The sequence below is a fragment of the Hypoxylon trugodes genome, assembly GCF_022578975.1.
Source record: "Hypoxylon trugodes strain CBS 135444 unplaced genomic scaffold F4822scaffold_4, whole genome shotgun sequence".
Classification (NCBI taxonomy): Eukaryota; Fungi; Ascomycota; class Sordariomycetes; order Xylariales; family Hypoxylaceae; genus Hypoxylon; species Hypoxylon trugodes.
In genome coordinates, this window is record NW_026250019.1 from 2,051,820 (window position 1) to 2,073,521 (window position 21,702).

The 21,702-nt window shown below is 46.4% G+C and overlaps 8 protein-coding genes across 8 annotated transcripts; 4 read left to right on the plus strand and 4 right to left on the minus strand.

Moving 5' to 3' along the window:
- Nucleotides 1-13: 13 nt before the first annotated feature.
- On the plus strand, nt 14-2,000 carry F4822DRAFT_400000 (SET domain-containing protein). Its single transcript, XM_051457811.1, has 4 exons — nt 14-548; nt 611-796; nt 867-1,419; nt 1,530-2,000. The coding sequence occupies exons 1-4, from the start codon at nt 282-284 to the stop codon at nt 1,964-1,966; spliced, it is 1,443 nt and encodes a 480-aa protein (XP_051315618.1). The 5' UTR covers nt 14-281; the 3' UTR covers nt 1,967-2,000.
- Nucleotides 2,001-4,874: 2,874 nt separating this feature from the next.
- Nucleotides 4,875-8,965, plus strand: F4822DRAFT_400004 (fungal-specific transcription factor domain-containing protein). The gene is made up of 5 exons (XM_051457812.1): nt 4,875-5,386; nt 5,451-5,857; nt 5,917-6,514; nt 6,569-6,926; nt 6,982-8,965. Exons 1-5 carry the CDS (start codon nt 5,310-5,312, stop codon nt 8,236-8,238), a joined length of 2,697 nt encoding a protein of 898 aa, XP_051315619.1. The 5' UTR covers nt 4,875-5,309; the 3' UTR covers nt 8,239-8,965.
- Nucleotides 8,966-9,468: 503 nt separating this feature from the next.
- On the plus strand, nt 9,469-10,884 carry F4822DRAFT_428187 (PLC-like phosphodiesterase; the record flags this gene model as incomplete). Its single annotated transcript, XM_051460863.1, has 4 exons — nt 9,469-9,616; nt 9,732-10,147; nt 10,214-10,318; nt 10,375-10,884. 4 exons carry the CDS (start codon nt 9,469-9,471, stop codon nt 10,882-10,884), a joined length of 1,179 nt encoding a protein of 392 aa, XP_051315620.1.
- A 2,467-nt stretch (nt 10,885-13,351) lies between these two features.
- Nucleotides 13,352-14,170, minus strand: F4822DRAFT_428189 (GPI biosynthesis protein family Pig-F-domain-containing protein; the record flags this gene model as incomplete). The annotated part of the gene is made up of 2 exons (XM_051460864.1): nt 13,352-13,747; nt 13,799-14,170. 2 exons carry the CDS (start codon nt 14,168-14,170, stop codon nt 13,352-13,354), a joined length of 768 nt encoding a protein of 255 aa, XP_051315621.1.
- A 255-nt stretch (nt 14,171-14,425) lies between these two features.
- F4822DRAFT_400014 (Translin) lies at nt 14,426-15,725 on the minus strand. The gene is made up of 4 exons (XM_051457813.1): nt 15,379-15,725; nt 15,229-15,328; nt 15,018-15,163; nt 14,426-14,960 (listed from the first exon to the last, which is right to left on the minus strand). The coding sequence occupies exons 1-4, from the start codon at nt 15,557-15,559 to the stop codon at nt 14,650-14,652; spliced, it is 738 nt and encodes a 245-aa protein (XP_051315622.1). The 5' UTR covers nt 15,560-15,725; the 3' UTR covers nt 14,426-14,649.
- Nucleotides 15,726-16,464: 739 nt separating this feature from the next.
- F4822DRAFT_216501 (uncharacterized protein) lies at nt 16,465-17,554 on the minus strand. Its single transcript, XM_051453926.1, has 2 exons — nt 17,135-17,554; nt 16,465-17,082 (listed from the first exon to the last, which is right to left on the minus strand). The coding sequence occupies exons 1-2, from the start codon at nt 17,427-17,429 to the stop codon at nt 16,547-16,549; spliced, it is 831 nt and encodes a 276-aa protein (XP_051315623.1). The 5' UTR covers nt 17,430-17,554; the 3' UTR covers nt 16,465-16,546.
- An 807-nt stretch (nt 17,555-18,361) lies between these two features.
- F4822DRAFT_400019 (uncharacterized protein) lies at nt 18,362-19,293 on the plus strand. Its single transcript, XM_051457814.1, has 2 exons — nt 18,362-18,688; nt 18,822-19,293. Exons 1-2 carry the CDS (start codon nt 18,554-18,556, stop codon nt 19,047-19,049), a joined length of 363 nt encoding a protein of 120 aa, XP_051315624.1. The 5' UTR covers nt 18,362-18,553; the 3' UTR covers nt 19,050-19,293.
- Nucleotides 19,294-19,871: 578 nt separating this feature from the next.
- F4822DRAFT_216535 (uncharacterized protein) lies at nt 19,872-21,311 on the minus strand. Its single transcript, XM_051453927.1, has one exon. The coding sequence runs from the start codon at nt 20,847-20,849 to the stop codon at nt 20,373-20,375; it is 477 nt and encodes a 158-aa protein (XP_051315625.1). The 5' UTR covers nt 20,850-21,311; the 3' UTR covers nt 19,872-20,372.
- Nucleotides 21,312-21,702: the final 391 nt, after the last annotated feature.

The following is a 21,702-nucleotide window of genomic DNA, read 5'->3' on the forward strand; positions in this document are numbered from 1 at the left end:
AGGCTGAAACCCGCTGCACTGGCACTGTAACTTCCAAGGTTCTCACTGGAAGTCGCCGTGATTGCTACCCACCTAGGTACCCACCTGCCTTGCTTAGCAGCCCTGGAGCCCTCTAGTGAAGCTACAGAGCGATCCTTGTACTGTACCTACCACTAAATTACAGGGGACTAATTTCTATCATCACATCGCCGATTCTCATTCTTCGTTCATCAATCCGCACGATATACGTACAATTGATATTATTCACAATAAATCTTTGAACGGTACGCTTACATCCCACAATGCGGAGAGGTCATTTTTCACCCGATGACCTACCCGCTTGGTCGGTCCTGAATGACGTTGCATTCGTCAATGTTAAAGTCGCCGACATCAAAGGTCGAGGTTATGGCTTAGTAGCAGAGAGGGATCTAGTTGCCAAAGACGACGACACCGAGTCACCAACTCTTCTAACTATCCCCAAAGATATCATCCTCTCTGTTAAGCATGTAGAACAATACGCCAAGGAAAATAAGAGTTTCCGACAGCTTTTGGATGCGGTCGGTCACCAAGTAGGTATATGTCTAGTCTGCTGCAGACATTGTGCTTGATACTAAACATGGGTTCGTTCTAGTCAACAAGAGGCAGCATTCTACTCTTTCTTTTAACACAGCAGGTGTTAGCTTCCCCTGATTATGAGGGTGGCCTGGGCCCATCCACGCCTTGGACTCAATATTTTAGCATTTTACCAACACAGGTCCCAATCCCTACAATGTGGACGGAGCTGGAACTCTCCCGCTTAAAGAATACTTCATTGGAGGTGAGATGTTTTTTGATTTGATTATTGACGTATGGGTCTCTATCTGGAACAAACTGACGTGTTCGAATAGTCGGCGGTATCTGCTAAATTGACTGTTCTGACGAGAGAATTCGATGACCTTCGTGCAAGTCTGAGTGAATTGGCATACTGGAACGATCTCCTTACAATTGACGAGGCCATAACTATTCGGGACTGGATCCTCCTTGACGCTCTATTCAGATCGCGCTCATTAGAGTTACCTAAGTCTGGAGAGTCGATGGTCCCTGGTCTCGACTTAGTCAATCATTCTAGTAAGGCCACGGCTTATTACGACGAAAATGACAAAGGAAAAGCAGTGCTTCACCTACGAGAAGGTTGTTCGGTGGCCCGCGGCGATGAAATCACCATCGATTACGGACGGGACAAGTCGCCGGCAGAAATGCTGTTCAGTTATGGTTTTATCGATATAGATTCGACTACCAGAAGTCTTACCCTACCTCTAGAACCTTTGGACGACGACCCTCTTGCGAAACCGAAACTTGCTGTTTTCGGAAAGCCACCAAAATTGCAGATAACAGAAGGCGAAAGTGGCGTTGCACGCTGGAATGGCGATTTTGTGTATCTTATGTGCCTTAATGAGGAAGGTAAGCACCTCAAGAGCCCCCATCTCTAAGATATACTTGTATAGGCCCTCTGACCTATTTATTTCCAATATCCTACTCGACAGGGAAGTACTAACGCTCTGAAAACCCAGACGGTTTGGATTTCAAGGTAGTTCAGGAAACCAACGGATCCAATCATCTCAAGATGTTCTGGCAGGATTCCGATATCACCAATCCGTCAGATACATTCAAAAGCATTATCCAAGGGCATGAATTATACCCCATATTTGAACTACGGGCCCTAACAGTTGTTCTAATTATTACTTCACATCAACTTGAAGAGCTTGTCGCCGGCCAGGAGAATAACGTAACACCTGGATCAGTCAGACCAGAGATATGGCAAGCCGCTACACAACTGAGGTTAATCGAGACTAGCATCCTTGAAAGAAGCATAAAAGCTTTCGAAGATCAGGTGAGTCCGAATCCTGGAGTTTTGGGGGTATTGGGTATCCACAATACCATCAATCCAGTATTACAACAATCCACTATCACCCTTTACGAATTTTTTTCGTCAATGGAGTGTTACTAATACATAGATCCCAGAGAGACGGGCTGCTACAAAATGATACCGTATTGAAATACCTGACTTCGAGGTCGTCTGACCAGAACGACGTTCCCGCGGAAGACGCTAACGACGACGAGGATTTCAGCTAAAAAGAAATTATCTCAATAGACCGTTCCTGTCTCAGCCACCGCAAGGATTTTATGCCAATCAACGGAGTATCCTCGCGCTCAGGATTTGGCCTGCATCCCCGCAGTGCATTTAATGTATTTCTACTATTGAATCAGCATACGGTTATTGCTATGGGCATAGGCACATCCCTATGAGTGTGCCATGACATCACTGTCAGGTTCGTACTCTCGGCGAGCTAATTCGTTTATTAGTGAATCAGGCGTGAGAGAATTGACGCGATTACCTAGGGCGATATTGAAGAGCCGTTGGGCATTACGAGAAATTCAGAGTTGAACTTACATACCGTTGGTCGATAAGAAGTAATCTATGAAGATGTGACTAGCGGTCGTAGAGGGTCCTTTGGGCTTATAATTCGGACCGAGAACCCTGAACCAATCCTGGATTGCACATGTTCGGCACTGGTTTTATACAAGCAATTCAACCCACGTATGGGGCTCGTTCCTTACATGACATGGCCCGGCGTTCTGTGCCATGATCTCCCTCGCCGATTTATCCACGACGTGGGCTTTTTTAACCGGTAGCAACTCTCCCAAAGCCACACGAGAGGTACCCCCATGTGGCATCCCGATGTGGAAAGAAGTGATCGCTCCAAGGTGAACCCTTAAAACGGGCCGCGAATTTTGATAATTGTTCTGAGCGAAAATTTACCGCCTGACCCTCCCACGCTTTCTCACTGCATTCAAGCCAGGCATGTGCCCGAAGCCAAAAAGCCCCCATGGTACCTAGAACAGCAAGGTTCGGGTTCTATACACCATCGGAGTAACCACAGATCGGCAGCGTACATGGTGGCTTGCAGAGGGAGCAGATGGCTTTTTGATTGTTTTCGCTACCCTGTTAAATGAATTTGAAGAAGGATCAAGGTTGAGGGGCCCGCTTCCGCTGACTGTCCCTAGGAAGTTCATTATAGGCTCAGTAGTATACAGCTTAGAGAGGTGGATTTAATATAACAAATCTGCATTGGCTTTGCTACGGTAGTACCAAGGGATCGTAGCTAACAGGCAGCAAGCTGTCTTCTCGATTGATTAATACCTGCGTACTTCTACTTTGTAGGTCGAGCCCTGTCATAGTGTTGATCGACTACTCTAGTTGGAATACTAGGTTAAACAGGCATCAGTCTGAGGCTTGGGATACGGCATCGCGGAACTGCCGTAGACATTATTTTATGTACTTGATGTCTCAACGAGTAATATTTTGTACCCATTTTTGCGTTACAGCCAAGCTAGTTTGTTGTTGAGGAGTATTACTCAGGTATAGCTAACTAACCAGGTTCTTCGGATTGGTAGCATAGCTAGAGTACCTTTTTTTTCTGCTTCAAGTGTTGCACTGCATATGGTTACCTATAGGAATTCGCCGGCCGACATTCAGAAGGTGGCTTGGCGGCGGTCACGACGATTCCGAGTGCTGCAGCAATCGAGTAGTGCGACGAGGATGGCGTGGTGGACTTTGGAGATGTCGGTGCACACCTACAATGCTAACCTCTCTTAGATTATGTACCTAGATAGTAGTATGTAGTCTGGATAGTCCGGATAGGTATATGTACATGTACTTGCGGAAATATGCGGGTTTTCTAGACGCCGCAGCATCCTTTTTTCTCACGGCCCGTACGGGAATCCATTGCTTATATCCTTGAAATCCCTAGATCCCTTGGCTTTGGACGGCTAGGATAGGGAGTACCTAATGATTATATACTTGGGTATCTTTGGTCCATCTTTTGGATTATGGATTCGCTCTCTTACCGCGCATGCGATCATACGATATGCGACGAACTCTTGACGCTCGGAAATAAGATAAGCTAGGGATAACCATGTGTGAGAACGGCTTTTACTCGCGTATCTAAAGAAACCTGGGGTAAATCCCTTGCTAAGAGGATTCGAGATCTCTTGATTTTTTAAAAACGTGACCAACTGTTCTTGTAGAAGGCTCAGTAAGCTAAACCGCAATTGTGGGATGAGTGGTGCCATTCTTTTTTGGTAATGCCGGTGATGACATGCCAAGTCCTAGGTTCGAGAAGAAATATCGGACATTGCCTGGGGCATTAACTATATAGGGCTACTTTTGAGATCGAAAGTTCGTGTGTTAAACATCCAACCGTTTCAACCATTGATAACCTGCATCCTTACATATGTATGCAGGTAGACACGATTGCTTTCTCTTAACCAACCAACCGCCACCTTATTATTTTATGTTTTCACCTTATGTGCGTGATAACTCCCTCATGCATAACTAGTGTACCACGCTTGAATAGGTAAGGCGTGTGGAGTATAGTATGATGCAGGTTTATGAGTTAGCAAGTTAAGGTCTACCACACTTTTGAATTTATCAATACTCGAGTATCTTCATTATTGATGTATATATGTGTATCGTATTGTTTGAACATCTATTGGTATCTGAGTCGATTATTGGAATAGACTACTTAGAGTTGACTTATACAAATGGTGTTGTTAGTATTCTTATTTCGATTTCTTAATTGATACTCTAGCTTTCTAATCTTTGTAACTTCAAGTAAGTAATACGCTGTAAATAATTGAGTCTTAATGGAAAGCTGATGTAATAACTTCCGGCTATTCGATGCGAGATGCATATACTTAGTTATACTTTACCTCCTTGTACTTCTCTGGCTCTTTCCCTTCCACTGAAGGTTGTGTGTTCGCCCCCCCCTACCTAGCCCACCCCGGATTCGTTAGTGCACTCCATTAGTATAATACCCCGCTGATCTCAGAAGTCCATCTGGAGTAGCGGGCATTGGTGCTTCCGTTTCTCGCCATTTCTCTCCACTAATCTTTTTGTCTCCACGCATCCTCAATCTCTCTTAACTTCTTGTTTTTTCCTTCTTCCTTAATGTCCCTCAGCCTACTCCCGCCACGTTGAACTTAGTAGCCCTGCGCGCGCCACCATTTCCTACTGACGAATCCTAGCCTTAAATAACATATTGCTTGATTGATCCCTTCGCAGTACGAACCTCCAATTCTTTCGACCACGCGTGCGACTCCCGAGCGAGACATGAGTAATTTTCATAACCCTTAGTGACGTGCTGATACCCGCAACCGCAACCGACGCTTACCCGAAACTTGCGGATACCAACCCCTATGGAATGGGGGACTCGGTATTGGGTTTGACATAAATTCGATCACTCAACCGGATAGTTCTTGGTTTTGGATTAGATACAAATACCGCCGATATGCCTGGAATTCTGCCTATGAAAGTCATCAAGGTGGGCACCAGCTCGCAGAGCCGCATCGCCCAGGCTTGTGATAGGTATGTGTCATGCGATACGGAGACAAATTACCTCCCTACAGTTTTACTAAGAGTCTTTGGTCAGATGTCGAAGCAAGAAAATTCGTTGCGATGGCATCCGCCCCTGTTGCTCGCAGTGCGCCAATGTCGGATTCGAGTGTCGCACTAGCGACAAACTAAGCCGGCGCGCATTTCCTCGAGGCTACACCGAATCGCTGGAAGAGAGGGTGAGGCAATTAGAATCTGAAGTTAGGGAATTGAAGGATTTGTTAGACGAAAAGGACGAGAAGATCGATATGCTGTCGAGGATGCATGACCACCGCCAACCATCTATCGGATCTGTCGGGAGCCCAAGATCGGTAGAACCGAGGAGAGATGCCACTTCACCGGCCAAGGAAGACGTTTTTCGTGTGCAGGCCTCACCGTTGTTACTCGGCGTGGAAAATTCGGACTCTTATTTCATGGGACCTTCAAGTGGACGCTCTTTCATTGGTAAGTTCACTATGCTTTTGATGATAATATCTAAAATTTATATCTAATCCTCTCTTCAGAGTCCTTTAAACGGAAACTCCAGGAAAACGGGAAGCCGTGTTCCGACTTCAATCCAGAGGCTTTTCTTCATATTCAAGGGTGCTACCCCCTAGTCACCAAACCACCTTCTCAATCAATGAGAATACCACCACGCCTGTTCTCGGACAGATGCGTAAACGTTTATTTCCAGGAATGGGCACCGCTATTTCCCGTCCTTCACAAACCGACATTTCTCCGCCTATACGAGGAGTTCGTTGCCGATTCGGAGAAGGTGAAAAATAACCATAAGCTCGCACAACTTTATCTAGTTTTCAGCATTGCCGCTCTCTCGAGTGATTTGCCCGATATGGAGCAGATTGCCGCCTGCGAGGCCCAGTGGCAAATGGCCCTCGATGCAATTCTTATGGACAACACAATGATCACACTGCAGTGCTTAGTCCTTGCATTGATGTATTGCACGATTAGAGCTGATTACAAGCGATTGCAACATTATAAAGGCGTCGCAGTCGGGTTATCCCACAGATTGGGGTTACATCAAAGCCAGAAAAGATTCTCATTCGGTGCCCTGACAATCGAGACCCGAAAGAAAGTGTTCTGGACTCTCTACACCCTTGACTGGTAAGTTGCTACGTACTTGATATGCATCGCTTTACAATATGCTAATCAAAACAGTTTCTCTGCTGCTATGCTTGGACTTCCCAAGTTATTAAAGGAGGACGACATCCACGCCGAATATCCGTCAGATACCGACGATGAATATGTTACAGAGAAGGGTTTCCAGCCCACCCTACCAGGGGAGTATACTAGGCTGTCAAGCGCGTTAGCATTATTCAGAGTATCTCGCATTCTTGCCAATGTGCTTGAGAAAATTTATCCAGCCGCCACATCTTACGAATTATCGCTTCAACAGATTGCAACGTTAGATGCGGAGCTCTCCGATTGGTACGAAAATTTGCCTACTCACCTTCGGCTGAACTTTGCGCAAGACAAGCCATCAACGGATATCACTGGAAGTAGATCCCCGATTCTGGTAAGATTCTATTTAATATGAGGCTTATTAATGGATTTGATGCTAACTTTGATAGGCCTTGGCATACTACTATGTCCGGGGACTCATCCACCGCCCTGCCGTAGGCTCAACTTTAGGAGTCAAAGCTGCGCCGGCTCTTATTGCTGTTGGAGAGTCCAGTAAGCATATTGTGCAGATTATCCAGCTCCTAGAAGAGAGAAGCATGTCTTTCTCGTTCTGCCTCAACAAGACAGATGTACTTGTTCTTTGTGGAACGAGTCTACTCTATCAAAGTTTGGATCTCAAGCACGAGAGTAAACTTATGAAGGATATTGAACGGCTCGTCAATGCTGTAGTGAAGATATTACTTAGGACGAAAGCCCCTGGTACGTACGACCTTAAGCGGGTTGCGTCATTGCTCATCACTATCGACGTGCCATCTCAAATCACGTCGATGCGAACTAGCCCGGATACCGCCATGGCTGCTCCCCCAGCAAGGACGTCACCACTATTGAGTCTCTCAAGAAAGAAGTCACCTTACAACGCTGGTCGAAATACCGGCGCAAGTATGAGTGAAACAGATTTGCTGTCCCAACAAGAGAAATTACGTCGTATGACCCTGCCGAATGGTCAGGGCGCCCGGCCAGAAATGCATCGCACACAGTCCCGCGCTTCACTTGATGTGAACGGGGAACAAGTGATGCCACGGCGAGACCATCGTTTCTCGATATCCCAAATCCAGCAAACTATGATGCGTATGTCGCCTACACATAAATCCAAACAACGAAATCTCGATTATCTTTCGCTTAATGAAGCGCAAAACAATTCCCAGGCTTCACAGTCACAGAATCGAAACCCGTCGCAACCGATGGCTCATGATCAGCAACAACCACAAACGCAGGTATATCCTTCGAACCAGGTAGTGAATAAAGGTGGTTCCAGCGGAGGTGTATCGATATCTGAATGGGAGGCGTTACTTGGTGCGATGGATGGGGGCCAAATCAACGTGTACGACGCAATATACGGAGGGCCATCCCTATCTCTTGCGGAGACTCCCACCAGTACGGCTACAGCTCTTGGTGAATGGTCTCCGGATTCGTGGGACCTTTCCAGTTTTAATATCGGCGAATTAACAACCAATCCGGGCGCACCACAGAGTGTGCTTAGTATCAGTGACGATAGCCTTAGCTCCGGGGACGATCTCACCTCGAGTGATATGTATCTAAGGATGGGAAGCGAGGATTATCAAAACGGAATGATGCCACCACCACGAACGAGTCACGATGGTAACTTGGTATTAGAAGGTCTCGAACTAAACCTAGGGGGGATCTGAGCTTTTTATTTGCTATTTTTGGATATTCGAATGCGGGTTCGCAACGATCATTTTATCATTTACAACTACAATCTACAATAACCTTTCCTTGGGTACGCGGCGTCGATATATAGAGAAGGACTGTACTTGTGCGGCAATATTCGGATACGAATTGCGTGATCTCTAGGAACTGTGTATGGGTGGGACACTGGCTCTAGGTGTTACGGGGGCTGATTACGAAGCCTTTGGTGTGGCATTCTGTGCGGATTTTCTTGGGCAATTTGCGTTCAGGCCTATATCTATATGGTCTGCTTCTCGTCGACTCGGCTATCTTTTTACATATGTTAATTTTCTATGTATCTTTCAGTGCTTTTTATAAAAAGCTATTATATAGAAGTATGAGTCGTGTCTATACGAGAGTTGGGTTGAATAGGAGAAGAGGGAGAAAAAAATACTTTTGAAATATTCTGATATATTTGTCGGTACATGCGAAGGTACATAGCTAAGAGGTATATGTAGTATGCAGCATAACATCCCGGGTATGCTCAATGACGACGCCTACGAAGATAATCGTGCAAGCCACGTGTTGAGCAATATGTGATATTCGTGGGATTAGTTCAGGCTGAATTACGAAGAAGGTGCCTCGAATAGATTGAAGCCTTAGCCTTATTTACCACGGAGTTGGAGACTAAGAGTTAGACTGCTTGAGATACATGTGGTTTATGATATACATACCTGGGTACATGATGTAGGGATACTTACACGTAATGTAGTAGTACCATTGAATGTCCGTAGTTGTAACACTGCATAATACTACGGTATGTATCGCGGCTTTCTACGGATGGTAAAACGATATCCCTGATCTAACCGTAATAATAAGTACCTCGGTAGTATTTAATCATTAACAGTGAATTAACAGTGAATCAGTAATACGATAACGGTGAAAAGCGGGGTGGAGTCACACGGGTGGGTCTCAAACAGGTAAAACATTTAAATCTCCTAATTCTGCATAGCACGAGCGGCCTGTGAGAAGATAATCACCGACTAACTCCGGGTGCGGCATGTACTGCACAGTAACAGTAGCAGTAACAATAGCAGATCCCCGAGTTCGACAAAGGGGAGAAGAATTATGATGTTGTCCGTACGTTCCGGCCTCGATAGGTCGGATTTACGATGATACCTACTTTTTAAGTCTTTACCTCTCCCGTACTCCCAATTAGTCTTCTATACTAGAGTAGAGAAGAACCGATCATGCCCTTAGACTCAGAACCCGCCATCTCGAGCCATTCTGCTCCGGAGCAGCCGCTGGCGGACAGACTCCCTCCCGACATCATTGTCTCCGACGAACAGACCCCGCTGCTGAAACGCGATAGCGCGGTCATGGCGAATAGGACGTCAGGTGAGTTCTTGTTTTGTTTTCGAAAGTACCTGTTTGCCTACTTTGGCCATATCTTGAGCGAGGGAGTCTTTGTTCGACAATGCAATTGCTAATACATCTCCGACTCGACACGTAGCTGGTATTCCGACGCCTATCAACCCCTCCTCGTCTTCGTTACACAATGCCGTTCCCGCACCCAATGCTTCCGAATCGCGACGCCGTCGTGTACCACAGGCTATCGCCCATCGCGGCTTCAAGGCCGTGGCCCCCGAGAACACGATGTTGGCATTTCGCACGGCTGTTGAGGCTGGTGCTCATGCTATAGAAACGGATTTACACCTTTCGCGGGACGGAGTGGTTGTACTCTCGCATGATCCTATGCTGAAGCGGTGCTTTGGCCAGGACTCGAGGGTTCGCGATCATGATTGGAGTTATTTGAGTACGCTGCGGACGGTGAGAGAGCCCCCGCAGCCGATGCCTAGGTTGTTGGATCTCCTGGAGTATTTGAATGAGCCTGGGTTGGAAGATATTTGGGTTATGTTGGATATTAAGGTAAGGGATATGTATAAGTGTTGTGTTGGGGGCGAAGGGCGTGAATGTTGGCTGACAGATGCATAGACGGACGATGATGCTACGGAGCTCATGCGGCGGATAGCGGATACAATCGTTTTGGTACCAGCGAGACGAGCGTGGCACGAAAGGTTGATGATATGTTGTTGGACTGTAAGAATACCCCCTCGATTCACTCGAAATCATCGCAATTTCTAACGGCAAAGCAGACTAAATACGTCAAACTGAGCATGGAATACTTACCCGAATTTCCAATCACAAACATCGGTATCTCAACAACATACACGCGGGCGCTGGCACGCCATGTACCCAACCTATCCCTAAGCATGCTGAGCTTCACACTAGCCATGCCTATCCTAGGCCGGCTCTTCATACGGGATATGAGGCGCATGGGGCGCTCAATTTACACGTGGACAGTCTTCGAAGATGAGCGATGGATGGAGTGGTTCGTGAGGCAGGAACTCGACGGCGTCATCACGGACGATCCTAAATTGTTCCTAGAGATCTGCGACCGCGTTTCCGCTAGCGATGCAGGGCAAAAAGAGGTAGCGGGAGCAGGAGGGAAGAGGAAGTCGAAAGCCCCGTTGTCTCTTGCTGGAATCGTGCGTGATCTGATGTTGTGGATTAGATACCTAGGCTTTGTGCTCACTGCTATGGTTATATACTTCCTCAGATTCGGATTCCCGGAGACGCAGGTCAGGAAGATGTTGGGGAAATAAAACCTGACAGTATCCGAAAACATATATCGGTGTAAATAGCCGTGGACAGCAATAATGAAATAAAAAGAAATCTCCGTGAAGTTATCGAATGTTATACTAAAGTTTGATGATCAATCAGGTGAAGTCCTAAGGGCTAATTAGTCCTTGCTTTTCTTGTTAACAGTTATTAAATAACAGGCTCTGGTAAGGGATGTTTATATTTCAAAGTACGTAAGCTTCAGTCCTACTTCTATGCCCATCTTCTTCCTTTTCCGGCGTTATCAGCCTTCTCTACGGTTCCTTCCGCTACCAACCAACAAATAGGGAGATTCATGATCGTCCAAGTAGGTACCAACAAAGCTAGGTAACATTTGATTCGCCGATTCGTTATGTGAGTTATAAGAACTGGAATGGCCCCAACTTGGTCGCTAGATGTGATGGCGTCAGCTAGGATGACCCCGGCGTAAAATGGGTAGCTTCTATGCTAAGTCCTACGAGCAACGAGCTAATTCTAGCGACAAGCAAGTCTTCCTATATCGCCATAGGATAGTTAGTCTAGCTAAAATTGAGGAAGGATCTAGGAAGGATCTATTGTGTTAATTCTCTTGATAGACCTACTTCGTGAACCGTAAATGGTTACACGATGAGTTAGGTGAAGGCCGATAATGTATCGCGTATCGTTTCACGATCATTAGACACTTCAACTTCTATGAAAGTAAAGGCAACGAACTTCCGATCGTATTAAGTAAAGGCTAGCAGCCTAAACTACATTATGTTCGTGTAAGTAAAGCAAACGCATATCCACCATCCCATCACCGCGAACGATACCCATTCCTCTATAAACACTTGAGACTTCCCTGTTGAAAACCCGATATTGCCCGCGGAGTTCGTAAACCATCGCTCGAGAGAATCCGGGCGAAGAGAATCGAAACTACCTTGCCAAGGAAAGACTACGAGATGTCTATGCCTTTAGGCATCATCATCGTCCTCGTCCTCGTCCTCCAGGTCCTCGACGGAAAGGGAGTGTCGGAGAAGAGATTGTCTTCCTCTGCTCTGGCGGGGCTTCGGCTTTCTCTTCTCGATTCTTCCCGAGGTGGTTCTGCCCGAGGCGGTTCTGCTCGAGGTGGTTCTGGCCGGAGCGTTGATCGGCGTGAACGAGGAAATGGTGTAAGATGCACCAGCCTGAGTGTCGACCTCGGCACTGGTACCAACGCCGGCACTACCACCCTGATCACCGCCCTGGTCGCTGTCCTGATCGCGGCGCTGATCACGGAGCTGATCAACATCCTCATCCTCGGGCTCCTCGGGGTCGGTATCCTCGACCTGCGGGTCGGCATCCGGAAGGAGCACCTTGTAGTAATGACGGCTATTAAGAGAAAACAAAAATTAGTATTAGCAATTTTCCATCGCGCGGAATCAAAAATCGGAAGATAAGGCTAAGCGAAGGGAATTAATAAGGGGCAAGTGACCTACCTGAGGCCTTCTTTGGTAGCGCCTCTGTGACCGAGGGCCTGGAAGGCCCTGACAACGTCGGACCAGACGAGCTGTACCTTTCCCTCCGTGTCTCTCTGGCCGTTTGCGACGCTCATTCGGACCATCACAAGGAGGAGGTCCTTCTCCTCCTTCGGACCCCACAGAACCGGCATAGTGGCGTTGGAAAGGTGAGTAGACTGTTGTGTAGTAATTAGCTCATGTTTTACTATTTAAGTACCTAGGTACTTAGATGCGAAGCACGAAACAATAAAAACGAGACGGGCAGCTTCAAAGCTTCGGTAGGAACAGTGACAGCTATAGAGCATTTGTTTCTAGGAGGGAATTATATACCCTGGGTAATAGGACTCCCAAGCCTGTTGTGATGCTTACAGAAACCAGGCAATAGTGGATTCAGGGATTGGAGAAAGGGACGAAAACTGTGCTTCGATAGAAACGAAAGTGATCGAGTGATCAAATAATGTGTTGTAAAAAAACGTGACGGCGGAGTGCAGTTGTTGGGGATGGAAGATGGAGGACAATGGCCAAGGATGTACGTTAGGAATTGTGAGAATAGTATCTCAAGAACATACCTTGTGCGAGTACTTGAGGTAGATGATGCAGAAATTACCTCCGTGATTCGGCAGGTAACTTAAAAGAAGAATAACGTGCGTGAAATGGGTGCAGGGTGAAGGCACACGATCAAGTATGAATGATCAAAACAAGTAGTTCATCTATTTGGTATTCGTGATTGATAGAGGAACAGGTGGGTAAGGAAACAGCACGTGGGGACCAACGTGTTGCGTGAAGAAGCAAGACACAGGCCAGGAGTAAGGTTCAAAGAATTAGATTAGTATTGCTGTTTTAGTTATGATAGCTCCGTAATATTGTGCCGAGCCACAGGTGTAGGTGTCGCGAAAAGCGGGATGGTTGTTGCCCGTTAAGACCCTGAGACCGGGTACCATCGCCGGGCTGAGCCACACATTAGAACCAAAGTATCCTTCTCGCCAGTCGGCCGTCAACCGAATCTCCTTCCAAAAGCCACAGTCCCCCCTATCAATTTCCCAACCAAGTAGCCCGCATAAATTCCACATAGGATAGTAACAGGCCACTTCTGCCATTCACGATCCCAATCTAAGGGGATAGGAACCGCGCCGAGCCAAGCACCCACACAAGCACCCACCAAGCCTCCAAAAGCTTCGTCGAACGGCGCACGAGCACTCAAAATCTCGAGCCAATCCGTATTCGACACACCACGTGAATAGAACAAGGGGAAGAATCCCAGGATAGCGAGATGCGTCGAGCAGAGAAGGGTATGAGCCACGTGAGTCAAGAAAGGGGCTCCAAAGAGAACAAGGATGACATGTAATCCTAGAGAAGCACTACCCGACAGTACAAGTGCAATGAATATTGTCTAAGAATATCGTTAGCAAGAAACGCATACATTGGGATAGACAGGACAGACAACAGCAATGTTTGGCCCTACCCCCTCTACCCCGGGCTTCTTCTTCTCTCCGGGTCGGGATTTCTTGGCCGGCTTTGAAGTCTGGGAGCCAGCCGCTGGCAGACATGTGATTGCGTATGCAATTTGTATGGCCGCAATTATAGGGATGGCGCTTGACATGGCCGTTACGGGATCTACTACCAGAACATTGAATCGTAAATAGAATAAGGAGAGGAGCAAGACACCATGGACGTGCCTGACGACCTGGGCTTGTGGAGTTGCTATTATCCGAACAGCTTGCGTCCTCATCTCTCCATCCTTGGGTTTAGAGACTTCACCAGCTTTGGGCTTATTTGCTGGTGATGACATTGATACTGGGTCTAGCAGGGCCATTCTAGACACAGAAGCAACAGATATCTGATGGAGAAAGGAGGCCGACTGCAGCTGTTCAAGGATCGTGAATCCGTCGTCAGAATAGTTGTTGATGGAGGATTAGAGGATTAGACGCTAAAATTAATTAAACGCTTCAATCGAGACGCAATACTACAGCTTTGAACGCACGGACCCATGAACATCACGTGCGATCACGATACGTACGATAAGAAGAGCTCTTATCGATACGGGTTGGGATTTCTTCAAGGCACAATCTTTTCAACTCTATAGCTTCTAGGAAAGATGGCACAGGTATTTGAAAATGGGTTTTATTAGTGCTAGGAACTCAGCGAGCAACTGTGTGACTGTCCCAAGCGCAAACAGTGGTTTCAACCATTCCCTAGGCTAGATAAGCGAAGAATACCTATGTACCTATCTATGTGTAGCTACCTAGGCAAGCCCATTGAGGGGCTCATAAGATCCTTGGTAGATAGCTCAAATCAAGAGCTTGCTTCTTGCTTGGGGATTAGATTGCGAAGTGATAGATCGTAGATGACATCCTCAACCTTCTTGACATGGTATTTGACTGCATCGACTCTCTTGCGAACGATATCGTTCTTCAGGTTCAGGAGCTGGAAGCCGGCAAATAGGTCCTTGATGAAGCCGCTGATTCGGACAGTCAAGTCGATGTCGCCCATGGTCACTGAGTTCATAGCAAGACGGCTGAGCTCCTCAGTAATATCTGTCAAGGCTAGGATGTATTCCTCAATGGTGATATGGAATGCATCTTTGTCCTTGAGATTGACGGGCACTTGATACGAAAAATTAGTAGGAAATACAAGATAGTGATTAGAAGACAAATACCTACCCTTTAGGATTTGTCCGACCTCCTCAATAGTAAGTAGACGACCAATCTCGCCTGGGCGAGACTCGGTTTCCAAGCCACCCAACCATCCAGTTATCAAGATAGTGCCGACAACGTTCTGGATACTTCTGGTCCATCGGCCATTATACCTTTTTCATCGGTTAGCTACTTAGTTTATCTCTCAGAAAGCGAATGGGCAAGGTCGCCTAAGTACTTGTAGTAGGGGTAGTTGGAGGTGAACTGGGCTAGCTCGCTAACGCTCTCAATCTCGGGCTTGATACCATCATCATCGACGTGCTTCAGAAGTGGAGTTACTGCGATAGATATCAGTTATGTGTATCGCTTCCCAACATTCTATACGCACGCTTAGAACTGGGTGTCGAGTGAATGCGACTAAGAAGGCCTTGGCAGGTTGAGATGTGACGGTTTAGAGTAGCCGTGATCTGATGAAGCTTGTCGCCAACCACGAGTTCCTCTTCGCCATGGGCCTTGAGGTACTCAAAGATAGAGGGGTCAATCAAATTTGAGGATTCGTCATTAGTCATCTTGAAGATTATTGATGCAGATGGGAAAAAAAGGAAAATGATTAAATTTTTAGACTGAACTATTATTTTACTGAGGGGCAGAACGCCGACAGGAAGGTTCCAACGACGTTATGCTTAGGTATGTACCTGTAATCTACGATAATTGAATTAAAAAAAAAAAAAAAAAGTACGCAGCCATCCGCGCAAAGCGTCACTATTCAGTATGATTCCAGGTCAGTCAAGCATCTACAGACTCGACCGACCTACGTATGTATTGCTTGCTGCGCAATTTTATTAGTGGATAAAACAAAGGATTCTTCTTCGCATCACTAGACAAGCTAGGGATGGCAATGAAAAATGAGGTTCGCGTCACCTGGAGGCAGTGTAATACCAGGGACACGGTGGTAGCGATCATGGGCAAGCCCAGAGGATGCGCTTCCGAGGAACAAAAATTAGAATAATCACGATTGAGTTCAAGTAGAACTCTTTCAGAGATTAAACTGAAAAGAACAGATACTACACTTGATCTAAGCCAAAAGGCAAAGAGAGCTGAAGAAAAAAGAAAAAAATTTGAAACGGAGGGAGGCAGGCCAGATATTTATAGGCATTCAGAAAATTGCCAAAGCGGTGGGGACTGGCAGAATTATTTGCGCCTAAGGCAGGCACGTTGCTCACATGCACTGTGGAAACAGCAAGTGCCCACCTAATTCAACTAGGCATCTACAGACTGTGTTTGCTGGTGGAAAGTACCACCGTCATGCTGCATAACATCAACAAATCTTCTGTACAATCAAGAAAGTTCATTGTTATTTCTTCAACTCCCCATTACATATTTTTATTATAGTAGTTTGCATGTGATAAGCCCCATCCCTCGATCCAGCAACACCATGTGCAAACATCCGATTGAAATACGGTTTGCGTGTCGATACTGATTATTTATACACATCTTCCTAAGCAGCAAGCTCTTCAGGCGTATATCCTGGTCCCAACTCATGGGGATCCGCCCTACTAGACATCTCTTGAGCACCAGATGTATGTGGAGTATTGCTGTAAAGATACCACGGATAGGGTGTAGGGTTCTGATGTTTGTCTATCTCCACTCCCGATTGCTTTCTTCCGGACCGCCAGATTATGAACCACACCCCCCCCGATAATAGCGGCAGCAACGGGCAAGCCCACCCCGAGGCCCGCGCCCAGGGCAATTGAATTGGATGAGTTGGTAGACGGATTCCCGTTTTCCGGTGCGCTTTGCGTTGGAATTGAGCTTATACTCGTGGACGAGGTTGATGTCGATTGCGTAGTTATCGATGAAGTAGTAGTCGTCGATTCAACTTTCGAGGACGACGCCGTCGTCGCGACCTCATTAGGTGGTATTGTGGCGATGATCGATGGTAAAGAGCTAATATTATTATAGCTAAACACCGACGTTTCATTACTACAACAAGCGAACGACCCTGGACCGCTTAACCCATCGTCGCAACAATATTGATTGCTTTTATCGATACCGCCACAAGGTCTAACCCCTAACGATACAGGTTCGACATCTAAAATTTATGTCAATCGGAAGAATTTGGATGAGGAAGGGGCCTAGCTTACACCATGGACAAACGTCGAAACATGCTGGGTCCTTCCATGTATGATCCGTACAGCCCTCCCGTAACCAATCCTGAGAGCCCGAGGTATGACCATAACAGACTCCATTAGAGTAACAGACTTCTCCCGGGCTGCAGCATGCCGAATGCCCTGTTGTTGTATTATCACACCTGCGAACACTCGCCATGGCTGCCCCGTCGATTCTGTAACATGTTTGATATTCGCTAGTCACTGCTAATCCAGCCGCGATGAGATTCGCTATTGAGAAGGCGGCGCTCGTACCTATGAGCGATCTCATATTGCCGAGGAAACCTCTATTAAGGCGAATTGGATGTGGCCTAGCTATGTCGTTATCAGAGATCGACGTATACGATGAATGAAGGAATGAACGATAGAGAATACGGCCGAAAAAAATCCAAAGAGCGCCGCAAACTGTGATATCAACGGGCTTTAGGCGAGTGTCGAACTAGCCCTACGGCTCCGGGACCCGGCCCGTAGGAGTATCTGCCTCCTAATAAGGGTTCCTCCTTTCCACCCCTATGGGCCAACATGCCTTTCCCGCTCGACTCAGCCCATTCCGACCTTACCATCCAATGCAACCATAATCTACTTCGCCAATATCATATCGCAAATGGTAGGCTCGAACTTCGGAGGCTGAAATTACAGGACTGCGAATCCTACCAAGAATTCATTACCCTAAGGAAGCCAATGACAATTATGGATGCAACGTGCGGGCAAATCATTTCTTGCTTTAGGACCAATACCAATCCACATAGGTCATTGATGTGGTTACACAACGCCGAGTCCTATGAAGGCGATGAATGTATAACCTATAAATGAGAAAATATATAAGCCGCCGAATACCAAATAACCATCCACCATTCTAAACCAAGCAGAATAGCTCTTATGCTTAATGAAAATAACTAGAAAGGAGCGTTGCGATGTAGAAACGAACTGTAGCCCCTTATTCCATAGGGAAATGATTTGGAGGGAACGTGTTACCGATGCGAGGCTAGAGTGGTGACTAGGAGCACTGCCACCTGCACATTATGTAGCAATCGCATTCCTAACCAAGGTATTAAGAAAGCTAGGTTTCTCCTCTGATTAAAGGATGTTGAAACGTATTCTAGTTCGTATAATAAGATAAAATCGCTTTAGTACTCCGGTCGGATTCAGGAGGGTATGTGAAGTGAAAACAGACGGTGATGAAGTACAAAAATTGACGGAAGAAGAATAGAATAGGAGAGTACGGGTTGGTACCTGTAGAATTTACACCCCCGGAATCCAAGGCTTGCCAGGTGATAAGAGATATGACAGCTGTCGGTACTCTACGTTCGGCGATCAATTGAGAACCCTCATCTTACAACTCCCTCATGCTTTGCTCCCACCCACCTGCGTCATTTCATATTCCCATAAAAAGCAATGGCGCCCTCACCCCTGCCCGAATATATTTACAAAATTGTACCTTCGGCACCTCCAACTCCAATACCGGCTCAGTATCCTCTGTCGGAACTAGATCAGAAAGATGGGTTTGTTCATTTGAGTATTGGCACCCAGGTAAGCTACCTAGTTCACCAAGGTTATGGATTGGCTCCCATTTTTGTTTCAACGAGATGGCCCGCCGTGATTCTTCCGCCCATATTTACGAATTGAGTGACGATTTGCAGCCTTATGCTTACGTGAAGCCAAGATTCCCATCACCGCGGACCTATTCTTCAAGGATGCCACCACCATCTGGGTGCTCAAGATCCGGTTTGCCTCTAAGTTCCATTCCACTACGACGTGGGAGATCCAGGGATGTCCACATCTGTACGGGAACTTCGGATCTGAGGATGTTGTGGGCGTTAAGGAGTTGTCGCGATTGGACGGACAGACCTGGAAGGAGGCGTTGAAGACCGAAAGTGGCTGGCTGGTTTAGAGCCCCTCTTTGCGATGGTTGGTTCTGTATGGCTCTTCAACATATATACGTTTATGTTGATCTTGTCGTTTACGGTATGATATTCGAGGTTTTCAGCTCCTAGCATATTTCCTCTATTTAGCTGCATTTAACATGCTTCGCGGACTAGATTTTTTTTCTAGACAAAAAAATGAAATCAAAGTAAAAGAAAATCCCGTCCCGGAGCCTTTGCAGTGACTAACCGGAGCGAAAATAAATTCCTGAATCGCACGGTGTCGATCGTCAGATACTACCAGGAGTGAATGAGCAACGAGATTGTTAACCGGAATCTTAAACCCCGTGGAGCGAACTGATTCTCACGGAAACCACTCTAGACCTCCTTGTATGATATCGTCAACCAAAATGCCCTTAATCTTCGGATCTTCATTGAAGTTGACCGACACTCGAAGTCTTAGGGGTGGCGGTTGTGATACCGTACGGTTAGCGAGGCCTAGACGACATTATAGGCGATGCAGGTGACCATGTTGTATAAACCGCGCTAATTACAACAAGACTAACACAACGTCATTCTCCGCCATCTCGTATAGATGTTAGGTATCATGGTGGGATGCCATTAAGACGGCATCGAGCGTGCTGATATGGAGTATTAGTTAGGTAGGAAAGGAAACCTGCTCCGGGCTCGTTTCTGCCAGTAAACATCGCTGTTATACTGAGTTAAAGCTTCTTGTATTTAGTCGGGACGACGATATATGTACTAGTGATGTAGATGTGGTTGCGATTGGTAGGTTCTGACGCTAGTACTCGCAGGTGTTCATGGTCTTTCGGAGTATCCTATGCGAAAATGGTGAGAATTATTACAATACATTAGTTAAATAGAGGGCATGAAGTCCCCCCGACGAGTCAATGAGGGGGCAGGGCAAGAAGGAGCATTAAGAAAATTAAAAATCCAAAGAATTAAATATGTATTATGATAATTCTCGATAAACCTTTCCAATGTAGCGAGTAGAGCTCAACTGATCTCGTTGCAGTATTCCCTTCTCACCACAACCTCTCTGGCGACGGCGACGTCAAGACCATAGTTCCCTAAACCCAATTTTTTTTTTCTACATAACCTTCTCTTAGACCATGCTGCCGTAATTCCATGATGACCATACTCCACGCTGTACAAAAGAAACCATTCTGTAAATCAGGCACCGGATAATGAATTTCCGGATTTAGTAAAGCACAAGACACCATCACCCCAATGCCCAGCCATGTTTCTTCTATGTGGATAGGCAAGAGAATACCTTCATCCACGGCTTAGTAATTGTCGCAATCTATCGTCGACGGTTCTTCCCAACTCTCTCAGTCCTTCTGACTGCGCCACTTGCGGAAGAGGTTGATTCTTTGCCGGCCATTGTCAGTGAGATCATCCTCGTTTTGTGCGCTGGGAGAATCCCCATTGATAGAAGATACCTCGATACTCTCGGTTCCATCTTTAGAAGATCGTCCAACGCTACCGTTCGAATCTGTAGGTTTTAGGTCGCCCACGTCGACGGCACTATCAACCGTGGGCAAAGCCAATGCGGAGTTATTCGAATGGTGTTGACTGGCATCTTGGGCAATCATTCCGTGGCTTATTGTGTGCTTGTGCTTCGCCAAGAATGATCTTCGAGTTCTTTGTAACGTTTTCGAGGGGTCGATATCTTCCGCTGAAATACAAGCTCCCGGACTAACATTTGCCTCAGGGTGGCGTAGAGAAGTGGTATAATCGGCAAATGCATCCGGAAAGCCGGTGTCGTAGGTACGGCTCGTGCGCCGACTGCTGCTTGGAGATGACATGGCAGCAAAATATTCTGCGGTTTCTTAGCTGTTGTCGTAAACGAGAAGATGTTGCGTTGATAGACGGCGAGTGAGTCTGGGTTTGGTGCTACTTAGCTACCCTGCTGAGCTTTATTCTGCGGTATTGGTGCGGGGGAAAGCAAAATGTTACACGGATGTGAGACAAGGAGAATTGAGGCGCAATAAATAGTATGATATGATATGTCAAAGCAATAGGAAGGAATATGGTGTGGAGTTATAGGTTTGCTAGACTGTAAACTGTGTAGATTGCGAAGCAGAAATAGAAATCAATTAGGTTTGAGTTTGTCAATTAGAGGAAGGAAACGAATACTATCATCGTGTCGTCTTCGTCCTTTCTCCTTTATGGCCCCTGCCTTGCTTTCCAACTCGGAAAACGGAAGGAATTGGGGAGGAAGCTATTGGTGAACAATGTCCGTGACAAGACAAAGTTTAGTAGAGTTAACCTTGATAAGTGAATTACCTCCCATTGACAAAATCTAATTTAATTGGGCATTGTCACTCGACAAGGTAGAGAAAAATATGGACAGGCTTTGTTTCCCATATTTGGCAGCCTACAGAATGTCGTCTCTTTTATTTTTCAACCTAGCTGCGCCCACAGCTGACGACTGTTGAAGAATTAAAGTGAAAGTGAAAGTGATGAATAAAAAATGCTTGCTCACCTGAAAGCAATGCTAAAAGCCTTGGAAAATCCCAGTTGAGGCTAGTCGCACTGCCAAGAAAAAACGACTAGGTTCGGCTTTTGAGTTTAAATTTGCTTGGCGAATAACCAACCGCGCGCTTGAGCAAATTCCAGAATATGGAGAAAGTCGGGTCTCTTTGTCTTTTGTCTTAT

Coding starts and splice junctions, on each gene's coding strand:
- F4822DRAFT_400000 (XM_051457811.1), top strand. CDS start 282: ATGCGGAGAGGTCATTTTTCACCCGATGACCTACCCGCTTGGTCGGTC. Junction 549..610: donor TGGATGCGGTCGGTCACCAA/GTAGGTATATGT, acceptor GGTTCGTTCTAG/TCAACAAGAGGCAGCATTCT. Junction 1,420..1,529: donor TATGTGCCTTAATGAGGAAG/GTAAGCACCTCA, acceptor CTGAAAACCCAG/ACGGTTTGGATTTCAAGGTA.
- F4822DRAFT_400019 (XM_051457814.1), top strand. CDS start 18,554: ATGGCGCCCTCACCCCTGCCCGAATATATTTACAAAATTGTACCTTCG. Junction 18,689..18,821: donor ATTTGAGTATTGGCACCCAG/GTAAGCTACCTA, acceptor CGTGAAGCCAAG/ATTCCCATCACCGCGGACCT.
- F4822DRAFT_400014 (XM_051457813.1), bottom strand. CDS start 15,559: ATGACTAATGACGAATCCTCAAATTTGATTGACCCCTCTATCTTTGAG. Junction 15,164..15,228: donor TCCAACTACCCCTACTACAA/GTACTTAGGCGA, acceptor CCGATGAAAAAG/GTATAATGGCCGATGGACCA. Junction 14,961..15,017: donor GGTCGGACAAATCCTAAAGG/GTAGGTATTTGT, acceptor TTTCGTATCAAG/TGCCCGTCAATCTCAAGGAC.
- F4822DRAFT_216501 (XM_051453926.1), bottom strand. CDS start 17,429: ATGAGATCGCTCATAGGTACGAGCGCCGCCTTCTCAATAGCGAATCTC. Junction 17,083..17,134: donor TTTCGACGTTTGTCCATGGT/GTAAGCTAGGCC, acceptor CATAAATTTTAG/ATGTCGAACCTGTATCGTTA.
- F4822DRAFT_216535 (XM_051453927.1), bottom strand. CDS start 20,849: ATGTCATCTCCAAGCAGCAGTCGGCGCACGAGCCGTACCTACGACACC.
- F4822DRAFT_400004 (XM_051457812.1), top strand. CDS start 5,310: ATGCCTGGAATTCTGCCTATGAAAGTCATCAAGGTGGGCACCAGCTCG. Junction 5,858..5,916: donor AAGTGGACGCTCTTTCATTG/GTAAGTTCACTA, acceptor TCCTCTCTTCAG/AGTCCTTTAAACGGAAACTC. Junction 6,515..6,568: donor ACTCTCTACACCCTTGACTG/GTAAGTTGCTAC, acceptor TAATCAAAACAG/TTTCTCTGCTGCTATGCTTG.